The sequence below is a fragment of the Lycium ferocissimum genome, chromosome 1 (assembly GCF_029784015.1).
Source record: "Lycium ferocissimum isolate CSIRO_LF1 chromosome 1, AGI_CSIRO_Lferr_CH_V1, whole genome shotgun sequence".
Taxonomy (NCBI): Eukaryota; Viridiplantae; Streptophyta; class Magnoliopsida; order Solanales; family Solanaceae; genus Lycium; species Lycium ferocissimum.
In genome coordinates this window covers 14,866,519-14,891,049 of record NC_081342.1, presented here as the reverse complement: position 1 = coordinate 14,891,049, position 24,531 = coordinate 14,866,519, and the positions used below count along the sequence as shown (strand labels likewise).

General features: G+C 34.8%; 3 protein-coding genes across 3 annotated transcripts; 1 reads left to right on the top strand and 2 right to left on the bottom strand.

The window, feature by feature from the left end:
* Positions 1–2,320: 2,320 nt before the first annotated feature.
* Positions 2,321–7,959, bottom strand: LOC132049548 (uncharacterized). Its single transcript, XM_059440409.1, has 2 exons — positions 7,176–7,959; positions 2,321–3,958 (listed from the first exon to the last, which is right to left on the bottom strand). Exons 1-2 carry the CDS (start codon positions 7,415–7,417, stop codon positions 2,584–2,586), a joined length of 1,617 nt encoding a protein of 538 aa, XP_059296392.1. The 5' UTR covers positions 7,418–7,959; the 3' UTR covers positions 2,321–2,583.
* On the bottom strand, positions 4,813–7,167 carry LOC132049558 (norbelladine synthase-like). Its single transcript, XM_059440418.1, has one exon. The coding sequence runs from the start codon at positions 5,836–5,838 to the stop codon at positions 5,353–5,355; it is 486 nt and encodes a 161-aa protein (XP_059296401.1). The 5' UTR covers positions 5,839–7,167; the 3' UTR covers positions 4,813–5,352.
* An 8,016-nt stretch (positions 7,960–15,975) lies between the features above and the next one.
* On the top strand, positions 15,976–23,457 carry LOC132049541 (FHA domain-containing protein FHA2-like). The gene is made up of 3 exons (XM_059440397.1): positions 15,976–16,745; positions 20,699–20,856; positions 23,112–23,457. The coding sequence occupies exons 1-3, from the start codon at positions 16,154–16,156 to the stop codon at positions 23,319–23,321; spliced, it is 960 nt and encodes a 319-aa protein (XP_059296380.1). The 5' UTR covers positions 15,976–16,153; the 3' UTR covers positions 23,322–23,457.
* The last annotated feature ends 1,074 nt before the right edge of the window (positions 23,458–24,531 follow it).

Sequence of the window (24,531 nt, the reverse complement as noted above, 5' to 3'; positions counted from 1 at the left end):
GTTTTGTTTTCAACTTTCTCTTTTATCCAGCTTCTACTTTGAACATCTTTGTTTGTGTTGTCAAGAGGCTAGAAGTTCCACATGTACTGTTGTGCTTCTTGGTGTAAAGTGAGCAGAGAACTTTTTTCTTTTCTTTTTTCTTTCTACTGACACCAAGTGAAAGTAAAGAGAATACAGGTGATAGTGCTGGAAAACTCAAAGATATGTAGCAACACATTTGTATTCCAGGCTCTATGATACATCAGATGCTTCCTATCCACTATGTTTATCTTTTTCTGTAATGTAGAGGGATAAGTGGCTGATGTAGTCATATCTTACACTAGTATTTCATGAAAAAGCACACATGTATTTGAATCTTCTTAGTTTCAGCATCCATAGCTTTATTTAATTTATAAAAGATGTTCGAACTTGTTAGCCAGTGTTCATGTTATGTTAAGTGTTTAAGGAAATATGTTTTGACAAATAGCTATATAATGCAGGAGATGATTGCCGAATTCCTTGGTAGGAGATGGAGGAGCTTCATCAACAGTGGATCCCAGCAGTAATAGAAGAAGACCAGTGATTTGGGTGTAGTCAATGAGTCCAAATCACTGGAGATTGTGGAAAGCATAGCATATGGAGGTTTACTAGAGTCAATTACAAGCTTGGGTGTGGTTTGCTCAGCAGCAGCTGCTGATGCTGACACTGGCAAGTCATTGGAGACCTTTTTTGGTTGAAACTTCAATTTTCTTTTTCTGGGTTGATTACTCTAATGGTAATCTAGGGAGATCTTTAATGAGGCTTCTAAATCTGTTCTCTCCCAAAATCTTGATGGAATAATAAAGACTTACTAATAGATTTATCTTGTTACTGCAGTGAATATTGTAACTATTGGAGTGGCAAATCTGATAGGTGGATTTTTGTCATTTGTCAAAATGTGAGTATTCATCGTTCCAGCTCTTCTTTACAGCTGCTGATTGTTCTTTTACTTTCCTTTCTTTCTGCTTTAGCTCTTGCTTCTTAATCTATTCTCCGAATCAAATGGAAACTTGCAGCTGGTGACTTGAAATACAATGTGGGAAGATATCCCACCCTTAGTGACCACGCAGATCGCTACAGAGAGTTACTTGGCCAAAGAAAGCATTTCTACTTCATGCTACTTTTGCCTTGTTTTCATATTTTTCTTTGGCCTTGTCCCACCAGTAGTATATGGCTTGGTTCCGTAAGAGTGACGACAAAGACTACAAGCTTTCTATAGCAGTTGCAGTTACTTTCTCTGTGTGTCATCATGCTTGCTATTGCAAGCTTGTATACACGAGGAGCAAATAAGTTCTGTGTGCCTAAGACTATTGTGTCCTATGTTATAGCTGCAGGTACTGCCTCAGGTGTTGCTTATGCAGCAGCAGGTCATTTATTTAAGAGGCTCATGGATGACTTGGGCTGGTTTGAAACAAAGCCTGCATCTCTCTTTTTTTTTCCCTGAGATGATTTCACAAAATCCAGCCTGGGCATCCTATTGAAATCTTCTCGGTGGTAGTTTTACTCTTCGTTCTTTGTGAGCTTTCAGAACTCTGAGAATTCAGGTTTTTTCCTTGGAAATTTTGATTAAACTAAATGAGTGTTTGCATTGGTTTTCCTGTATGTGAAACATGGTGTGTCTTAGATACCACTATGGAAAGGTTGTCATGTGTGTAAATGTATCCTCTGTAGTCAAGAGTGTGTGTCACAAGGATGTGGTCTCAAGGTCCAGGGTGTTTTGGTATTTTCCTTTAAACTTCTATGTATTCTCCAGTTCATGTGTTTGTAAGCTTTCGGTACTGATAATTTGGATGGTTTCTTTGAGATGTCGACTGCATTCGACTTCGGCTGTACATATGTGGATTTTGTAATGTTTAACAAAATGTCCAATTTAAAGTTGTACCAACACAAATCTTTATAGATTAACAGAAAATTAGAATTATGATAAGGTATTACATAAGAGATACTGGGCTGTTAACAAACCCATTGCACACATGAAGTAAAGAATAGTTACCAAGTGTTCCATTTGTTCTATTTTGCAACCAGTTAAACTTTGATAAACAGGCCTGGTGCATCTTTAATAAGCAAAGCCTGTTGCTCGACTCCTTGTTGAAGTTACTGCTGAGATCTTCTTCTCCAAGCTTTGATTTAGTGGCGAGAGTGCAATGCGTGATGCCTCATTTTAAGTAGAGAAGGATAAATGAGCGGATCCATGATCCATCAATTTTCCAACGTGTGCCAGCTGGCCCTCAAGAAATTATTCATCGATTTTTTGAACATTTGCCAGCTGGCCCGCGAGATTTCTCCATCTTTTTAAAAAAAATCTTTTTCTTCAATATGAAGTGCATAAGTGACATGCAAATCCCAGAGAAGATCAAAATGCCCTGAATTTTAGCACCTGCTATGGTGTAATTGTCTTGCAGTATCCATAGATCCTTTGCTGTATATCACAAATGATTGACTGCATTAACTAAATTTTTCTTCTTGGATTTCCTTTGCACATGTAGTCACAGTATATAGTTACAGTTGTAAGCCCAAAAAAGGAGAGCTTGGCTTAAAGAATGATTTTTTCTAAAGTTTGTAAAATCAGAAATTCCATTTTGGTGATGAATTTACTGCACTTTGCAGTCTGGTTGGTGGCGTCTCTAAGTTGTTCCGTTTCTTCATGATTGAAGATACTGTCGGGCTAAAATAGTCATTACTCCTCTGAGAATTTGCCCCTTGGGAGTAGACTTTCCTTCCTTGCCTCTGCTGTTCTAGCATTGCTCTTCGAGCACCCGCATTTTGTTGGGCTGCTCCCCATCTATTGTAGTTGACGCAACTTTGGCTCCTCCCTACTTGTTGATGAAACCTTCCCTCTCTTGGACTTGGAAAATTCCGACTTTCAGCAGTTTCAGCAGAATACATTGTTATCTCTCCGTCGCTACTGTATCCATTTTCCATTTCCAATATCCTTATAGGAGAACAACTTGATTGAACTTCGCTCTGGACCCCATTTACAGATCCAGTTGAAGCATTCTCAGCATCTGCCACAGGATTGGATTGCCATAGATCACTTGCTTTGCCTTTTCTTGCTGGATGCTCCGAGCGAGGTTTGGTGACAAAATTTTCACCAAAGCTGGAAGGGATTTTTCTAGCAGGTTGTGGTGAGCCGGGAAATTTGGCAATCCTGGGCGGGAAGTTAATATCCAAAAGCTGGATCTGAGTACCCTCCTTTGTCCTAACTGGTACTGAAGTTAAATTTGGTGACTCATAAATTTCAGGAGTTGGAATTCCATGTACAGTAGTTAATCCTTCCTCTTCCATATTAGTTGCAACAGCGGGACAGCTTGGTCCAGACTGCTCTCTAGGTTTCGACAATCTGTTCGATGATGATGGGGTCCCCGCATTTTCAGCTTCAGTTGACTTAAAAACACGCCTCATCGTGAAGGAAGCAGAAGAATGATCGCTTTTTTGACCAGCTGACATCAACCGAATTATTGGTAACTTAGGTTTGTTGAGGTCGTCAAGGTTTCCTTCCCAATGCTGGTTTAACCAGTCGCATATGATAGGGATAGGTATACCAAATTGCATGGGACATTCCTTCTTCCTTGATGATGAAGAGGAAGGTGAAGTAGTTGAGGAATTTGAGTTGGGAGATTTCGCAAGCTTCATAGGGTCACATACCATGAATGCAAGATTGCCATGAACATCAAAACCAGCAGAACCTGGCCTCCAGCTTATGCTGCCATCAGTTGAAAGCTTTATAAGATTATCAGTCGCTATTATCACTTTTCCTTCACCAACTGTCAACTCCTTTTTCTCGCTATATCCTAGCAGGTAAACGACATTACCGAGCTCCAAATTAGGTTTGGAACAGGTTTTTAGGTAGTGAGGCTGATGAGCATGTGCATTTGCGTCTCCATCCATGACGTCAAGGCCAACTATTGTCAGATCTAATACAGAACTGGTTATAAAGAATCTGCAATACAAGGGTACAAAATTAGATGCATAAAATTGAGACCGATGGATGAAATTATAGAAAACTAGAATGCATAAAAGCATTCACTCATGAGAAAGCAAAACCATTTTAAGATGTATTGTTTGTAACTTAACTCAAACGTCAAGTTCTTCCACAGATAGAATTAGGGGTGTCAAATGGGCGGATTGGGCGAGTTAAAAATGGGCTGAGTTAATGAATGGGCGAGTCAAAAGTTACTAGGGCTGAAATGGATTGGACTGACATAGGCTAAAAATCGGGTCATAACCCAACCTGCCCAATTCTTACTAAGTTTTAACTATTTTTTCCTTTATTATGGCTATCTATAACATTTCAAATAAAAAGAATATCCTTTTGAAAATATATTGACAACGTTTCTATGGTCAATTTGGGCTACATATCAGCCCGATTTTTAGATGGGCTGAAATGGGTTGAGCTAATAAATTGACCCACCCAAACTTGAGCGGGTTGGACGGGTCATGTTTTCATGGGGCTGAAATGGGTTGAGCTAATAAATTGACCCGCCCAAACTTGAGCGGGTTGGACGGGTCATGTTTTCATGGGTTAATTTTGCCACCCATAGATAGAATGCCTATTGATCCTCAGCTGAACATCAGACATTAGTGAATTATTCAGCACGTGATGATACTTCATCCTATCCTTCGAGTTTCTTCATCTCTTTGTGAAATAGATCACATCAAAATTGTACACACGGATTTCTCAACTTTGTTTTCAGAAGATCATATGCGATATTAATGCATGCTTCTCATTGTGAAGCTGCTTTCTTTTCCTATTAGATGAAAGCAGTGGACACACACAAGCAAGACACCAATTCTGTTGCACACATTGTACGAGAGTCATGACCAATCTGATAAGCCTCCATGTTGGAAAACCAACTAGCCGAAATACCAGGTATCACAGTTCCGTTAATTAAATGTGTTAACAAAATTGTCAGCACTAGTAAATTCAATCTGAATTTCCGCAATGTGATTGATTAAGTTGGAGAAAGAAACATTAATCTCAAGTCCAGATCTAATTTTATGATTGACTATATTTTGACAACCTTTGTTAGTATTTATAAATTAACTTCGAATTTCTGTGACCCTCAGAACAAGAAGCTCCGCATAACAATCATCAGAGACACCCAGTAGAAACCATCTCATCCTAGAACCTTGACCAACTCTTTATGAAACTCCAGCATCTTTTCCTTAATAAGGTAATAGACAGCTAATTACTATCCTGTGATGTTAGTTATCTCATATTTAATAAAATCAGCGATTGTGAGGTTCTTATTTTATTCTTTTTAATACACAAATACAAACTTATAAGTTATTCCATGAATTTACACCCACACGGGCTTAACAGAAACAAAGAGATCAAGCAGATGATTGACCATCTTTCTGCTGAGTTAGATACTTAGCAACAGTTTCCATTATGGTCACAAAAGTTTGAATACTAACTAATGAAACATTAGCAGCTGCGTCTTCCTTGACCTCATACTCAATCGTGGTTTTGGTGATGCATGTTGTTTCATACTTTTCTATGACATCAAAACGGACCTGAAAGAAAGTGAATCCGTGATCAAGAAGCCCACCTTCCACAACCAAAGCTACTTTTACCCGCTTCTCATTATCCACAACAGTAAACTTTTCCTTGGAATAGGTAAACAGCGGAGTGCCAGGTGGAAAGGTTAGTTTGAGGACTGTCCCAACACCGCCATCACCTTCAATTACGTCAACCTCGTGTAGGACATGAGGGAGCTCTTTGACCACAATATTGGCCAGTCGAAGCGTGCCATAAACCTTCCAAGCTTCACTAGCAGGCACAGCTACTTCAATCTCTTCAGAAATCGTTCCAAACATAATTTTTAGTTGTTCTAAGACTAATGCAATGTGTTTAAATTATTGAAAATGCTCTTTGATGTACCCCTACACAAATAAAGACTACTAGTATTGGAGCTTAAAAGGGTCTCAAATTCCACATCAAGACAAAGGTGCACACAAAGAGAATATAGTTTCACAGATTCCAAACACTCTGTAACAGCTGGCCAGCTGATTATTCAATGCATTTTTAGCAACAACCAACATTTCTGCTCAATTTTTGGGGCCTAAACAACTACTACTAATTTATACTAATCTAAAGACCTCTCTAGTCATGAGAATTATTCATTTTTTCCCGGAATATTTTTTCACTGTATTTCAAAATCAGTGTTTGGCTATAAAATTTTCAAATTGGAAAAGTACTCAAAACCTGTTTTCCAACTCCATCTTCATAAATTCCAAATAAAATCCTCTCTTCTCTCCTTTGCTAAAAGTATAACCAAACACAACTCCAACTTCATAAATTCCAAATAAAGTGAAAAATATCCGAAATTTATAGCCAAACACCTACTAACTATGAACTCCTAGTTTATTAAAGGCAAATAAACAAGAGCAAACCTTATATCTTTTGGTTTGGGAACAAGAAGATAGTAGAAACAACAATACAATAACTTTTACAACGCCTAAATTCCATACTAGTTGGGGTCACTATTTATTTCATAAACAATACTCCCTCCGGATCAAAAAAAGAGTCCACTTAGCCATTTGCACACCCCTTAAAAAAATACTAACTACTAGACAAAAATAGGTAATTTGACTAAACTAACCCTAATTAAATAGGCATTGGGATTTGATCATATAACACTTAATAGGGGCAAATATGGAAAAACAAGTTTAATTCTTTCTTGATTTGCTAAGTGGACTCTTTTTTTTATCCAAGAAAAAAAGGCGAAGTGGACTCTTTTTTTGATCCGGAGGGAGTAATACAAATAAGAAAGCAAGTAAAGAGGAAAATACCAACCACTAGTTAACTATCTTTTCTAACACAGAAGTCTAGTAACTTTGAGTATAGTAACACAAAAGACACTAAATCGGAAAATACCAACTACTAATTTATACTAATGGAACTCTGAGCTTAGAATAACTAATACATGAATAACTAAACCCTGCATAAAATAATACATAGATTCTCTCATAACTAATCCATGTATTACTAACACCTGCATAACTCGAACCAGCTACCAAACCACCCCTAACAGTTACTACGCCTCAATTTCACACTAGTTGGGGTCGGCTATATGAAAACTCTATTTCCACTCCACTTGGGGCAGTTTCATAAATAATACAAATAAGAAAGTGAGTAAAGAGGAAAGACAGACCTATGAGGGAAAAGGCAAGCAACGACACCATTTTGAAGGCGGATCTGAGCAGCTTCAGCAACAGCAACAGAAGGAAGAATAACATGAGTGGTAAGCAAAAGATTCCTGTGAATCAAGAAACCAGTGCCACTAACACCTATATGTACCATTGCACAACCTTTACTGTTAAAAATAGAAGCTTTCATTCTCTCAGACTTTCCACCTCCATTACAAAAACACCAAGAATCTACTAAAACCCCCATTTGGTTCCTTTTTTTTTTTTTTTTTTTTTTTAAGGTGTAATTCAAAATGGGGTTTTTTGTTTCTACAATATGGGGTTAGTTTAGATCCAAAGTTGAAGCAAAAATTGCATTTTTTTCCTAAAAAATGTAAGCTTTCATTCTCTAAGACTTGCCACCTCCATTACAGAAACACCAAGAATCTACTAAAACCCCTACTTGGTTCTTTATTTAGGTATAATTTGAAATGGGGTTTTTTGTTTCAACAATATGGGGTCACTTGAGATCCACAATTGAAGTTAAAATGGCATTTTTCCAGCTCACTATGTGTGTAGGCTCACACTAGTCTATAGTGTCTATTCTGTTGTATAGGTGATAGAGAAAGATAGTAATACATACAGAGAGGAGTTTTGGCTATTTGTTAGTTGTTGGAGAGAAATGTGGGACAAGCAGCTTAAATATGGGACCTTTTGTTTTCCTAAATACAGGAAAAAATGTAATGTCTTTGTCTGAGACAGAGATAGAGATGCCAAGGAAGAAGAAAATGATGATGAGTGTGAAGACTGGAAACAGGGCTACTTCTCTGGGTCTTTTCCTTTCTTTTTTTCTTTCATACTTTCTTGAATAAATTTTTAGATGAAAAATTGAGGTTCCATTTTGTAAAACAATAATTTAGTTTAGAAAATACAATAAAAACTAGTTCTTCTGTCCTAAGCCGTCCGTTCTAATTTATGTGACACTTTTCGTTTCTCGAGAGTTAATTTAATAAATTTTTAAAATTAAATCGGATTAGATAAACTCGATATTTTAAAATTAAAATTTATATATTCAAAAACTATATAAAAAGTATAATACAAGTTTCAATTCAATCTTATGTCTATATGATGAAAAATATGTTTTAAAATGTTCGTCAAACTTTACATAATTTATATCTCAAAAAATGAAAAGTGTCACATAAATTAGAACAGAGGAAGTAGTTATTACTTATATGAAACTAAATATGGTTTGGTTAACTGCAAGATTTCACATTTTTAACTATAAGGTAATTCAATTTATACTATAGTACAATTTCTAAATATATGGTCTTTCTTTGAAATTTACACTTGAATTCACGTCAAAAACTAGAGACTGACTTTGGTACATCCTACTATTCTTTTGGGGACGAATAAAGTGTAATATCTTACTCTTTCTTTTCTTTTTTTTCTTGTTAAAATATTAAATTTTGATTTCTATCCAATTCGAGGTTGGGAATTTTTGGTTAAATTTGGTACCAAATTCACTGTACTGGTAGACTACTCAGTATACAATAATCAATGAATGAACCATGGACATAAAAATCATCGAATGAAAATAGTACAACTCGAAAAGGTTTAACAAACATTAATGGCTCGTTAATGAAGTACAAAATGATTATTTATTATTTTAAATAAAATAGGTCTAGACATCCTTTAAAGGGAACCCACTTCCTTTTCATGCTATTAGGGAAAAGATTATTCAAAACTAATAAATACCACTAATTGGGGTGAAAATCATTTTCATCCCCCGGGTTTGACTTAAAAATCAAACACATCCCCTAAGTTTGAACAATTAACATTTTCATTCCCCTCTCAACTTCCGGCCATTGATCGATAATTGACCTGTCATAAAAAGGGCTAAAATGTAATTTATTAATATTTCAATTTAATAAATGCCCTTAATTAATTATATACAACTTTTTTCATAATTATCATTTCTTCAAATTGGATTTGACAAAAATGGATTATTTTATAACCAAACAACCGATTTGAAAAAAATATTCCGAAAAAAAATATTATTCATGGCCAAAGGCTACGGATAACATTAGTCAACGTGAGCTCTTTTTTTTTTAAACATGAGTGGTCAACGTGAGCTCATGAACTAGAAATGATAATTATGAAAGGAATGTATATGATTAATTAAGGGCATTTATTAAATTCAAATATTAGTAAATCACATTTTAGCCCTTTAATGACCTGTCAACTATCGGTTAACTTACCGGTCAATGACCGGAAATTGAGATGGGGATGAAAATGACAATTGTTCAAACCTAGGGATGTGTTTGATTTTTAAGCTAAACTTAGGGGATGAAAATGATTTTCACCCCTACTAATTGAGTTTTTCTTAATGATTGCATTTTGCAACCATGCATTTTAAAATTTAAAATGTATGATAACCTTTTCAATAGTACATATAACCTCAAAACCTTTGTTTGTTAGCTGAGGGCTGTATTACCCTAGCTTGGTCTATGCAGGACAGTTATTTATTTTTCATATTAGTTGTTTTATACTCTTCTTACTCTTAGTTAACCAAACTCAGTTTGAGATAGGGGGCCAATATGAGTTGGCAATTTTCTTTTTTATGTTTTGGGTACTTCGCAAATCACGTAGTTGATGAATAATATTGAAAACTTTGTGCTCTTTAATGGCTTCATAACAAAAAGGATTTGAGTATCCACAGTTCCCTAATGAATTTTTGATAGAATCTATCTATTTCGAAAAAGAACTGGCCCTAACAAAGTGCTATCTATATCACCTTGAAAATTTTGGAAGGGCATTACTGATAATTGTTAAGGTGGTTTTAAAATTTTAACATAGGGAAGAAAATATCTTCTTCTTTTTTCAACAAATATTGGTTGGATAAAAATTTTAGTACTCACATAAGTAAAAGTTTGTGTACTTTGTGCACTGAGGTGTTCATTGACTAATGAATAGAAAAAGTAAAGATGTACGGTCACACCTCTCAAAGCATACTCAGATAACAATACCCCTCTATAACATGTTAAATATTCTCGGAATCGCTCTTTTTGTTATATTTTACCTCTTTATAACAATTTTTTACCTATAATAGCAATAATCATCTTTATAACAGTACGCTCTTTATAAATTACCCCTCTATAATAGCTATCTTCTTTTGGTAATATAATGATTAATCATATTTATAGAAATAGAATTTCTATGATTACCAATAATAGATTTATAGATTTTGACTAAATATTTTGATACTTTAATACACTATTTATGACAAACACTATTATATGAATATATTTTTTTTCAATAAAATATTTTCCTTCGTTATACAAAGTGTGATTAAGTTTAAAATTTGACAATTAAAAATAAAAAAAATTAGATTTTATGCATCTTTTTTGCCTATAACAGCCAAATATTACTTTAAATATCAATGTCATTAAAAGTGTATAACAATCATTCGCTATATCAGCCAAAAAATTTGAGACCCAATAATATTGTTACAGAGAGATATATTTGACTATAATTAACACGTAATTTTCTTCGTCCACATTCACCCTAGATTTATATAAATATTCAACGTCAGCATCTCTTAATTTACACTCATTTCAACTCAATATTACACATAATGGATTTTTTAGTAAACGGTCGTCATATTGTCCATTTTTCGGGGTCTCCAAAGGGCGTGGAAGCGCATAAATTTTTTGAATGAAAAATAGATGTAACTTCACTTCCTTCAGAATTGGTATCAATTTGGTCCTAAGCCATATAAGTAAAGACAATTCATTTGTGTTGTCAAAATAAACTGAGGGTCTCAACATCTTCCTTCATACATAACCTACTTAGCCCAATTGAAGATCATATTCTAGACTTCCTTCCACACTCCATTGAATATATTCATCATAAAATTGTAATTTTTTTATGAGTTTTACCCCTGCATCGTCAGTTTTCTCAGTATATTTCAAGTTAAGGTTATGAACGTTGATGTGGGTCCTGAATCAGATTTAAGCTACAATAAGGTACCTTTTGTTTTGTTGTATGACTGCTCACATGCAATGCACACGTCGAGGGCTTTATTTATTTTTACAACAAAATTAGCAATTATCTTTGGGAAAACTACGTATATATACATGTTAAGGAGAAATATTTACGAAACGTAACGATAGTTTTCCTTATTTACAAAACATAACGATATATTACAAAACATGACGGATTTTCATATATTTTTCGTTTTTTATTTTTTTTTCCAGAAAATATATATATTTTTTATAAAAAAAAATAATTTTTATATATATTTTTTTAAATATTAATTTTTTTTTTTTTTTGCTCAATGGCTTAAAAAATTACCTCATATTTCTGTGTATGAAAGTTGTATGAAATGTGTATGTGTGAGCAAAATTTTTAATATAATTTTCATATACAAAATTTTGAGCGAAAACTTTAAGCCTTGAATATTGTATGAAAATTGTTACAATGTTGTTGTAGTTGTATTAATTTTACGTAAATCTAACATGAACTTTATACATGAAAATGTGAGCGAAATTTTAAGACATGAGCAAGATACAAATTTCATATTGTTTTCATACACACAATTTTGAGCGGATTTTTAAGCCTTCGAACGAAATATACACATTTCATACATTTTTCATACACTAAATTTTGAGCAAACTTTTTAAGTCTTGAGCGAGATATACACATTTCATACAACTTTCATACATAAGTTTTTGAGCAAAAAAAAAATATTAATTTTTAAAAAAAATAAAAATAAATTAAAAAAAAATATTTTTTTTTAAAAATAAAAAAATATTTTTTAAAAAAATGATTTTTTAAAAAAAATAATAATTTAAAAATAATTTTTTTTTTAAATATAAAGCATGTTTTGTATAGGATTTGTAATGTTATGTTTTGTAAATATAAAACTATCGTCACGTTTCGTAAATATTTCTCCTTAAGATGTATATATATGTCAAAGACCCATTATCTTTACTTATATGACTCAGGACTAACCTAATCACTTTTTGAAATACATTAAGAACCATTTCTATCATGTTTTACATTAAAGACCAAGTGGAACGGAAGCCCATACACTAAGGACCATTTTGATTATTTTCTGACTTTTGGATACAAGTTTAAGATAACTTTTTTATTTTCCCTAAAATACTCCTTCTATTTCAATTTATATGATACACTTTTCTTTTTAGTCTGTCTTAAAAAGAATGATACATTTCTATATTTAGAAATAATTTAACTTGAAGCTTCTCTTTTAAATCCTTAATGAAATGATTTACAGCCACACAAATATCTATGACTCGTTTTAAACTATAAATTTCAAAAGTCTTCCTTTCTTTCATAAATTTCGTATCTAATCAAATTATTTCACATGAATTAAGACAGGGGGAGTAGTAAAATACAAAGACAATCGCAACTCTCACCAAATAAGCAATTACTAGCAAGTCTAAGAGGTTGTTTGAATTGACTTTTTAAAAGTAGCTTAAAAGTCAAAAACTAAAAGCCACAAGTTAATAATACCCAACTTTTGGCTTTTGGATTATTTTTGTACTTTTTAAACTAAAAATAAGTACATAAAAGCACTTTTTATCTTTTTCAAACTCCACAGAAAGTAGAAAAGGGCTTGAAAGACAAAAAAACACTTATTTTAAGTCTCTTTTTGGCTTTTAAGCCCTTTTTTACTTTTTGTGATGTTTGGAAAAGATAAAAAATGCTTTTAAGTACTTATAGGCCAAAAAAGTACCAAAATAACTAAATAAGCCACTTATTACTTTTAGCTTTTAGCTTATAAGCTACTTTTAGAATCTGTTTGAAAAGTCACCTAGGAATTGGATTTGTGTGTAATTGGGTGTAATTACACAGTTTGGCATGTTTGTCTGGCCAAGTAATAACTTGGTCAGCATGAAATTGGGTGTAATTGAAGGGGTTTAATTACACTCTTCAAATCTCAAGAGGGGGCGAGAATTGGTGGTAATTACACCGTGTAATTACAAGTTTACTTTTTAAGTTCTTTCCTTTTTTAAAAAAAAAATTATTTTTCCTTATAAATCTTTTAATTTATGTTATGTTAATTTCTTTTTACTTTTTTAAAAAAAAAATATAATTTTCTTTTGACATTATTTATCTTTTATTTCCGTTCTTCTCATTTCCGTACCTTTACTTCTTGTGATTCCCTATAATTGCTCATGTTATTTATTTTTCAATTTGCTTCATTTTCATTTAGCATAACAACATTATTGTTTTAGTTTTTGAAACTACACCTCATAATATTAGACATGATAAGTCATTAACAAACTTGACATCGCTTTTGAGGGATTAATTACACCTCATAATGTTAGAAATGATAAGTCATTAATCTAATGAGTGATGTCATTAAAGCCGAATTTCGTTGTTGAATGAGGTTATAAACTTATTATGTTTTCCTTTTCTTTTGAATTATATTTACTTAGTTATGTTGAAACGTATTTTATATTATGTTGGAATTTGACATAAGAGTATTATCTTAACTTTGTTTTTTGAATTTTTAATTTATTTTATTTTTATGGTTCTAATTTATTTTCTTTGGTAGTATTGACTTGTTATTTCACGTTGCATGTTGTTCATTATTAAGTTAGAATTAACAGATTATTTTTTATCAAATATTTAAATGATGTTATGACATTATATTTATAAATATTATCCTACCTTATCAAACATGTAGTCCATGATATCCTTGTAAAACTTATGCCTAGTTTTTATAATTAATTGATTAAAATATTATTAATTTAAAAAATATATATCACTTATTTTTACAATATTAGTAATAAATCTATGATTATTAATTAATATATTTTCAAGAAATAATATGTATCTTAAATATCAAATTTAATATCAACGATAAAGGCACATATTTGTCAACTATTAACTTTTAAATTTTGATAATTAACTTTATTTAAAATTTAATCTAACTGTGTAATTACACTTGTACAACCAAACAATATGCTTGTAATTACACAGTAATTACATTATGACAACAGGTCATCGTAATTAATATACTGTCTTGACAACAAGCAACACATGAAAATTCACCACTTTTAAGAATTTTCGGGTTCTTAAGTGGATGCCCATTTGAATTTTCAATGATTCGCCTCATTATTATTATTGATTCAGGATGACCCATTCGGTCATGCCAAAACACAAAAGTACTTGAATCGGTAAATTCTGGTTTACGATAAAGTGTGCTTCAATTGAACTAATTTCTGCATAATACAGACCAGAAGACAAAGTTGGTAATTTCTCTAAAACACATTTCTAGCCGGAGACGTTCTTGGTAATACCAAGATATTCAACTTTCATTTCATTTAACGCCTCAAAATGATGCCAATTTCGGCGGATATCTTTGAAACTCAATAAGTTTCTTGGGGATTTAGAAGAGAACAATGCATCTTCTATAACAAGTTTCGTCCCCTCAGGCAGAAATATAGTAGCTCTTCCAGAGCCTTCAATCAATTTTGAATTACCAGAAATTGTAGTAACATTTGCCTTTTTTCTAAGCAAGTAAGTAAATACACCAGAGACAAGTATAAAATACACCAGAGACAAGTATATAGAGAGAGACTAATATATTATTCAACTTTGAACTCATGTACAAATGAACTTAATTAACTTCTTATTTATAGAGGAAAAGAAGCTGCTGTGAGGCTTTTCAGTAAGTTGCTGCGAGGCTTCAAGCTGCCTGCTTGAGCTTAGGGGTGTCAATGTTACGGTTTGAGCGGTTATTTTATAAAATTTATACCATATCAATTTTTCGATTATTTATTTTATAGAACCAAAATTAGACTTCTCGAAACCGTTTCATCACCTCGGTTTCTCTTCGGTATCGGTACGGTTCGGTTAATTTTTTGTCTTTCTTTTTTTATAAAAAAGAACATCATATTATAGTCACTAGTAAAAGCTAAAGACACGATATCATGCATACCTAGGACTTTGACAAAAACTCTCTAGTTATTTTTACTATTTAAAAGGTGGTGAATCACGAAAATATGAAAGACGACAAGAATAAAGATTGATCCCACAATTTTACGGTAGTTTAAAACAATGTTAAGCAAACAGGAAAAATATAATTTAGAACGCACGAGGGAGCAAAAATCAATCAAGATGAAGCTCGAGAACTGAATCTACTAAGATTAAATATCCAATAAGAGAAATTTAAAATCATACAAGAGGAAAGATATGTACTATTTTGTAGCTTCCTGTTCAAGATCGTTAGAATACCTTAGCTTACAAGCTAGCAACTATTTGACATGCTAAAACTAATTTAATTTCAATAGAAGTAGTATAATAGATTTTAGAGTTGAAACTGTAGGTGTTAATTATGTTGCCAATTTGTAGTCGTTTTCATCATCCCGAACCCAAGGTGAAATTTTTAATATTTTATTATATTTAAATTTAATATATATAGAATACATGTCACACATATAAACTTATTCGGTACGGTTCGGTTTATTTTTATAAAATTAAAAATCAACCTAATTATTCGATACAGTTATAAATTTATATAAACTGTCGGTTTTATTAAAAGAAACCTAAAATTGGTTCGGTACAGTACGGTCCGATCGGTGAACTCGGTTTGTTAAAAACTATTGACACTCCTACTTGAGATACTTGCAAGCTGCCTGTTTGATTACAAGTCTGAGAAAGTTACCTGTTTGAGCTACTTATAAGCTGCTTAATTGTCAACTTATCCAGTCAACTCTGGAGGACATCATAGTACGTGTATTTATAACAATAACTTATTTATTTTCCCCTTAACATAAGAGTATAAAATATAAAGACAATCGCAATTACTAGTAAGTACAGTATTTAGTATTTACTCCAAGTTGTAAACCACACACTTTCATCTTTCCCTTGTCAACTCCGCAATGCTCACAAATCACCTTTACACTTGTGCTTCTTCTCTTCTAACATCCCACAAATAGAATTAAAATCATACAAACAAATCAATTACAAAATGGGAAGTAGCATTGGAAGCGATGTTGAAGCAGGTTTCGCAAAACTACAAGGCGAAGATTTCGAATATTACATGCAAACATATTCCATAATCCTAGGTCGTAACTCTAAAAAGTCAACTGTAGACGTTGACTTATCATCTCTAGGCGGTGGTATGAACATATCTCGTCACCACGCACGTATCTTTTACGACTTCCAACGACGTCGTTTTGCTTTAGAAGTATTAGGTAAAAACGGTTGTTTTGTTGAAGGTGTACTTCATTTACCTGGTAACCCACCGGTTAAACTTGATTCACAAGATTTACTGCAGATCGGTGATAAGGAGTTTTATTTTTTACTGCCTGTGAGGAGTATTTTAGGTGGGCCTATTGGGCCTAGAAATCATGGTGGGCCGCCTATGGTGGGGTATAGTGGGGTAGGGAAAAAGGGTTTGTTTAGAGGAAGGGAGGAGTATGATGAGGGTGATGAGGGTGGTGGGGATGGAAGTAAGAGGATGAGGAGAGGGGGGGATGGTGGGGTTGAGGGGGGTGGTGGGTATGGATATGTTTCCGGGGGTGGTTCGAGTGGGAAGGTTGCGATTTCGGGGCATCTAGGTGAGTAAAAATTGCATTCTTGATTGTTAATTTATAATAAAAATATGTTCTTGATTGTTAATTTTAGACTTAGATGATAGATTTGGGACATTGGTTCTTGTTTTTAGTGGGATTGTTGTATTCAATTGAACTCTTTTTATTGTGGGGTTACTTATTCTTCGATGTGTATTAATATCTGTTGCTGCATTTATTTTGTATCTTGCTGTCTATTTTCCGACAATCTTGCGTCAGATACCTTTCTTTTGAGCCGAGGGTCTGTAGGAAACATCCTCTCTACCCCCACAAACAGAGGCGAATTCAAGATTTTGCACCACTAAAAAAAGAAGGAAAAAAATGTACTAAGTGGGAATTGATCCCCAGTCCTCTAGGTAAATAATTCTACCTTTGACCAAGTGTACCAGTTAGCCTTCATGTAGCATGGGTTCCAGCAGTTAATATTATACCAATTTTAGAATATCTAATTTTACGGAGAGACCATGGGTTCACGTGCCCCAAATTTTTTACACATTCGCCCCCCTGCCCACAAAAGTAGGGGTAAGGTCTGCGTACATCCTACCCTCTCCAGACGCCACTTTTGGGATTACACGGGGTATGTTATTGTTGTTGTTGTTACTCTTTCTGCACCTTCGTAGGTGGAACTATAACTGAGATTTTGGTGGGAATCATCTTTTCGTTAATTGTTTGCGTGCAATACAGATGATTTATGTTGCTTGTGAAGCATTAACTAGTTAAAATCTCATCTTTAGTTGGTTTAAGTAGCTATTGACCATCTTTGTTGACTGTAAGTATTTTCTTTGTTGACTGTAAGTATAGTTATAGATTTTCTGTTGTTTGTGATCCATGTTTCACTTGGACAAGTTTTGTGGATAGAGGTACTTTTACTGTTGAATTTACCCTATTCTTTTTTCCTTCATTATATGGTGATTATTAGTTCTATGGCCTTAGTTTGTGCAGATGGATATTATTGGATGCTTAATGTAGGTAAATAAACTCTTTTTGATAAGCCTTAGGTAATAGTTTCTGGAATAAAGAGATGTATAGATTTGGCTTTAGACTGTTTGTTTTTGTTCTTTCCCATTAAATTGACAGATCATGAGTTTGCTCCTTTTTTCTATGGGACAAGTGGAAGTTGTAATAAAGTCATTCAAAGGATTTAAGGCTCCAAGCACAGATTGTTTCAACATACAGTTACAAAAAATGTTGGAACGTGTGGCACCAACAAAGGTGAAGTGCTTCTGGTCTATGCCAGAGCACACTGCAGACCTTCTAAATTGTTGGATCAGAAGGGGAGGGAGCAAGAGTCAAAAGATATGGTGGAAAACAGTACCTGCTTGCATTTGGTGGAACATCTGGAAGGAAAGAAATGAAAGGATTTTTGAAGTCAAAGAATGTACAATACAGAAGAGCAAGATATAGAAGAGATATTTTTGGAAGGTCATCACTTCTTTAGGTTTTTGGTGTAAAGAGCAAGATATAGAAGAGAAAGTTCAGCTAGTGGACTTTTTAGGTTTATTGTAATTACTTTCAGGAAGTGTAAATTTTTTATAGGTGGCCAGCATACCCTTAATGCTGAGGAATACAAAGTTACCCGTTTAAAAAAAAAAAAAATGTCGGAACGTGGTAAAGGAAGATGTTTGGAAGACAATGGGTCACTACATCAGATAGGCACTTCCATTAACAGCCTAAACTCCAACCAGTGGACGTGACAGAATTCAGGCCAATCAGTTCACTCCCGGGGAGGGGGGAGGGGGGGGGGTGAGTTGGTGCGTGTCTACAAGATTATTGCTAAACTTTTGGCGGAAAGACAAGCTGGGTAATTGATGATCTAGTGTCAGATAATGAAGATGCCTTTATTAAAGAAGGCAAATAACAGATGCAACCATGGTGGCCAATGAAAATGTTGAACATTTGATAAAGATGAAGAGAAAGGGGAATTCCTGTAAGCTCGATATTGAAAAGGCATATGACCATGTCTTTTTGTCATGTTTGTTAAATATTCTGAAGTAGATGAACTTTGGTGATTAATGGAGGGACTGTATTTACTATAGTATATCCACTGTTAGATTTTCTGTATTAATAATGGGAGCCCTAATAGTTATTTTTTCAATCAGAAAGAGGTTTGAGGCAAGGGGATCTCTTATTTCCTACCTGTTCACCTTGATGATAGAGGTACTAAGTATGATGCTAGAAAAGGCAGAAAACTTCGGATGGATAGAAGGTATAAATTTTGGAAGAAATGTGCTGAAAATGTGGCTATATGTCATATTCTTTATGCTGATGACCCTCTCCTTTCATGTGAGGCTGAGAGAGCAAATACTTTATCTTAGAGGAGTTTATTTAGTTTTGAAGCAGTTACTAGGCTAAGAGTAACATATTCAGTATTAATGCTAATGATTGCATAGAGGAACTAGCTGATATCTTGGATATAAGGTGGAGAAATTTCCCACGGTTTACTTAAGTTTTCCACTGGGGGCAAATAGGAATGATAAAAGGATCTGGCAAGCGGTCTTGGATAGATGTGCCAGCAAGCTAACTCCATGGAAGAGGCAGTATTTATCTTTTGCGGGTAGACTCACCCTCATTAGCTGTGTATTAGATGGAATGCCAACTTAGATAATGTCTCTGTTTTCAGTGCTAGCAGCAGTGGAGAAAAATATGAGTTCTATGAGGAATCTGTTTCTACGGGATGGAAATGTTAGCAAGAGGAAAATGTACATTGTGAAATGGAAGTAGGTGGCGGTTCTAGGGGACAAAAAGGTGGAGGTTTGGGGGTTAGGAACCTGAAATTACATAATAAGAGCTTACTATTTAGATGGCTTTGGAGGCATAACATGGATGGCATTGACATTAGAAAGAAGCTAATTAATGCTATATATGGCAAGAAGGATGAATGGAGTCCTCGTACACTACAGATGAATATAGAAGGGGGAGTTCCGAAGGGCATTTGTAGGTTCGGGGAAAGATTCGTGAAATATACTAAATTGGAGGTGGGAAATGGATGCAATACTAAATTCTGTGACAGATGTTTGGGTGGGGGAAGAACGTTTGATTACTAAATTTCCTATTTTGTGTAAGTATTCCATCAATAAGAGAGGTACTGTTACTGAATTTTATCAAACTCAGTTTGGCAGATATATTCTGGAAGGAATTTGAATAACAGGGAGCTAGAAACTTTTTGTCAAATACTCCAGCAGTTGAATTTTGTCCAGCTTGTTCATGGTAAGGTGGATTCTTTGATCTGGACAGCCAGTTAATGTAGCATGTTTTGGATGGACTGCAACAAGAAGGGGGTTGGGGGGTGGGGTGGGCTTTTATTTTGTGCAACAAATGCTACTTATGTGAAGAAGACCAGAAACAGTTGAACATCTATCCGGGTAAAAGAAAGGGGGGGGGGGGGGCGCTGTTAGAAAGCTGGCAATTTCAAAGGGTTCCTAGAGGATTGAAGCAGAGATATGGAAGACTACTTCACTTTGCATCTTCTGGACCTTATGCCATAAAAATCACATATCTAGATTCAAGAACAAGGGCATGCACGATCTGTATGTCTGGCGTAATAGCAGTATGTTAGTTAGCCTTGATCAGTACATGGATTTTTCTGGAGTTGTTAGGTAGGAAAGATTAGCAGTTGGTCTGGTTGGTCTCTTTGTATCCTTCTGTACTGTCTTTGGTACCCTTTCAATAAAACTTTACCTTATAAAGAAAAAGGAAAACATACACATTAAAACTTCATGTGATCTAGGGAAGAACCATTTTGCATATATAGCTTGAATTATCTTCCTTCGAATCTTATAAAAGTGTATTCTGGTAGACTTATAAAAAGAAAATGTATTCTGAGCCCATTTTTAGGCTTCTATGATTTGTTCAGTAAATGTTGATGCAAAGCTTCTATCCATGAAAATCTGTCAGAACTCAGTCTCTGATTTGTTGAATTTATCTGGCCTAACTTCTTGCAGATAAGAAGATAGATGGAAGATCACGTATCGAAAGAGATGCTGACAACCAACAGCTGATTCAGTTAGAAGAAAAGGACGTTGTATCATCTATAGCAAATGTGCTTTCTGACCTCTGTGGTCCTGGAGAATGGATGCCAATGGAGAAGCTTCATGCTGAGGTAACTTCAACTTTATAAATCTCATCACAGAAAGACCAAAACATTATAAACTAAAGACTAAACTACAAGCAAAAGGAAAAGTTCTGCTGTTATATGTTTCTCCCACGGCCGTTAGCAATTAATTTTATAGTTTAGGCCTATCAGGTGCAATCATTAGGCCAGGAACTTTTGAAGTCCCCTTTCTTTGTACCTTCTCCTTGAAAGACGATTCTGTTGCATCTGGTGGATTATGTTATATGCTGATTTTCTGCAAATGAAGGGGAGCCTTGGCATAACCGGTAAAGTTGCTGCCACGTGACTTGTAGGTCACGGGTTCAAGGCGTGGAAACAGCCTCTTGCAAAAATGCAAGGTAAGGCTGCGTACAATAGACCCTTGTGGTCCGGCCCTTCCCCGGACCTCGCGCATAGCGGGAGCTTAGTGCAGCGGGCTGCCCTTTTGCTGATTTGCTGCAAATGCCTATGATGGTTCTAGGAGGGGCACATATCTGTCTGTTTTGCTGTATGGTTAGTACTGGTCAGTCAGTGTTTGCCATATTTCTCTAGGAGGGAAGGAGAATGGGAGATCTATCCTGGTTGGTTTTATCATCTTTTTGAGCTTTAAGCTGCTCTTTCATTACTTTTCATTTATTAGTCTGCTAATTCCTGATTGCTTTTTCCTGAAGGTATCTGACCATTATAATCAGATCCATGTGTGACATATTTCAGAAATTAAACCTTGCGTAATTACCATGCTTTATACAGCAGCAACAACAACATACCTAATTTAATCCCACAAGTGGGGTCTGGGAAGGGTAGTGTGTAGACCTAACCCCTACCTTGTAGAGGTAGAAAGACTGTTTCTAATAGACCCTCGGCTCAAGGAAAGCAATTCAAAGCAGTTTTAAAAAAAGAAAATATGGAAGTAAAGAAGCCATGACAAGTAATATGAAATGCATTACATAGCATTCTGAAAGAAAGGAACAGTACAGCAGCTAAGGAATATGATAACTGAAGTACAAGAAAGAATTTGAAGAACAATGAACTATGATAATAATACTAATACTACGGGTATGAAAGGAGAAGTAGATACGGTACCGCAAGAAAGTGAGTCAATGTTCAACTGCCTACTTACCGTCTACCCTAACCTGCGACCTCCATGATTCCCTATCTAAGGTCATTTCTGCGGAATTTGGAAAGCTGAAGATGCGTCATCTCCTGTCTAATCACATCTCCCTAATACTTCTTTAGCCTACCTCTACCTTTCCTTAAACCCAGCATTGCCAATCTCTCACACCTCCTCACTAGGCATATGTGTGTCTCCTCTTTACATGCCCAATTTTCCCTTGTAGTTATTAATACCTGAATACATGAATACTCATACAAGCTCATATGTTTAGTTAAGTGAATTATCAAGGCTACCTGAAGTAACCAGCACCAAGTGGGTGCTGGAGTATACAAAATTATTTACAATCCAGGCTATGCCTGTTGAGAGTTAAGGAAATCTATTAAAGGATCACTTTGTATCGAATTTCCAGTTTATACAAAATAACTAGTAAGTCCAAACATTTGCATTTGATTCTATGAATAGCTTCTGCTTTCCCTTTAAAACACCTAGAATTCATGTCCTTCCATACCTATCCAAATCACACATGCTGGTACTGTTCTACAAATCTGCTTTGCCTCCCTCCTGAGATATTAAGCTGTCAAGTTCCAAATTAGTGTTTAATAAAAGGTGTGGTCCTCATTACACCAAAAATGTTGAACAACTTGATTATTAAGTCTCCAAAGCCATTTATCCATGAGGGCTTCAATTAATGACAATGAAGGCTTGACCTGATACCCGAAGAAAAATTCCCTCAATTTGTTGAACTGTCATGGTTGCTTGCTTGTTAGAGCATTGGCAAACTTTTTGCTTTATCCTGCGCTGTGGATAATGTAGGAGTATTATCTTTTGCAGCTTTTGACCTGGGAAGAGTAGCAAACTTATAGCTCTATGCGTTTGTTCTTGTTTTATAGTTCTCGATGAGTTCTTTCTTCAGTACATGTGAAGTTGCTTTTTTACTTTATTGACAATTTGACTGCGTTTGTCTTTTCTCTAAACAGATACAAAATAGTATTATATTTGTCTTTCCATCCTGTATCATCATTTCCTTCTTCATGTCCATGATGGTTGTGGGAAAATTGTTCCTGCTCAGCTTTTTGATAGTTGGCTTAGAAATCTTTATACGTTGTCAAGAGTTGGATTTTTGGCTGATGACTAGCTTATGCATCTGCAGTTGGTGGAACATTACGGCAATACCTGGCACCATAGTCGTGTGAGGAGATACTTGACTTCTGAGGACTATCCTAGCCCTGAAGCTAAATCAAAGCCATGGTATGGATTGCTGATGCTTTTAAGAAAATACCCGGAGCATTTTGTCATCAATACGCGGTCCAAGGGACGGGTGACTTTGGAGTTTGTTTCTCTTGTCACACTGCTTTCGTGAGAGCTTTATAACAATTTTAGCCACTTAGTTGTAAATTAAGATTTTAGTAGGGTGTGAAACATCACCCGGAAATTTCGACACCGGAGCTCAAATTTGTTAATGACATGCACCTGAACAGCTGAACTTATTGCAGTTTTATTGGTGTCAATTTACTACCGCAGCAAATTTCGTGGTTCTCTCTCGAGTTAATAACCGAAAATCCCCCGGGCCAATTGGCGCATGGTTCAGAACTCGGATAATGAGCCTGCCCTCCCACCCTTCACGTAAATACCAGTTCTTGGTCTAGCAGAATTCGAACTCATGACATTAATAATTATAACTGCATTAGATAATGAAATGATTTTCATATTTGTTCAATCGTTCTTGATCTCTTCCGAAGATCAATTTAAAACACACATCATATCAGAAGCAGCTGAACAAATTAATGGTATTACCATTACCAGTACAATATCGTTAGTATGAACTAAATCAAGTAACTTTGGTCCGTAATGTCAGGCGTAATGGACATAAAGAAGTCCAGACGATTAATGGATGATGATCAGGTGCAATCTCTCTTATTGACCATAGAGTCATGGATGCTTCTCAACTCTCAAGACTGGTTTTATTTTTATTGTAGCAAAATCAACTGTTGTCCCAGCAACTGCAAAAGTGGAGGAGTAACGAACAGCACCACGCTGACATATCATCCAACAGATCAGGTAGCCAATTATCTGGTTCATAAACATCAACCATGATGGATAACATGGCTTTGTGACAGGCGTAGGCATAACAAATAAGGCATATTTTTAATGCTTATTACGCCTTATTTGTTATGCTTTATTTACTATACACCTTATTTGTTATGTTTTATTTACTCCTGTTCTTTCTTTTTCAACCTGCTTTGTTTTGCATTACTTGAGCCGAGGGTTTTTCGGAAACAACCTCTATCTCGTAATCTATGAGGTAGGGGTAAGATCTGTGCACTCTACCCTCCTCAGATTCCACTTGTCGGAATATACTGGGTATGTTGTTGTTTTTTGTTGCGTAGGATATCATACATTACGAAATCAGAATGCATAGGTAAAATGCTTTTATTCAATTTCTGAACTTCAAATTGTTTCCAAACGCAAAACATTTCAATTTTCAATTAGTGGCACGACAATCAGATATTGATAGCAGGGAATTCACTTTCACATTGAAAGGGAAGCCAACTGTCAAAAAGTAGGAGAGT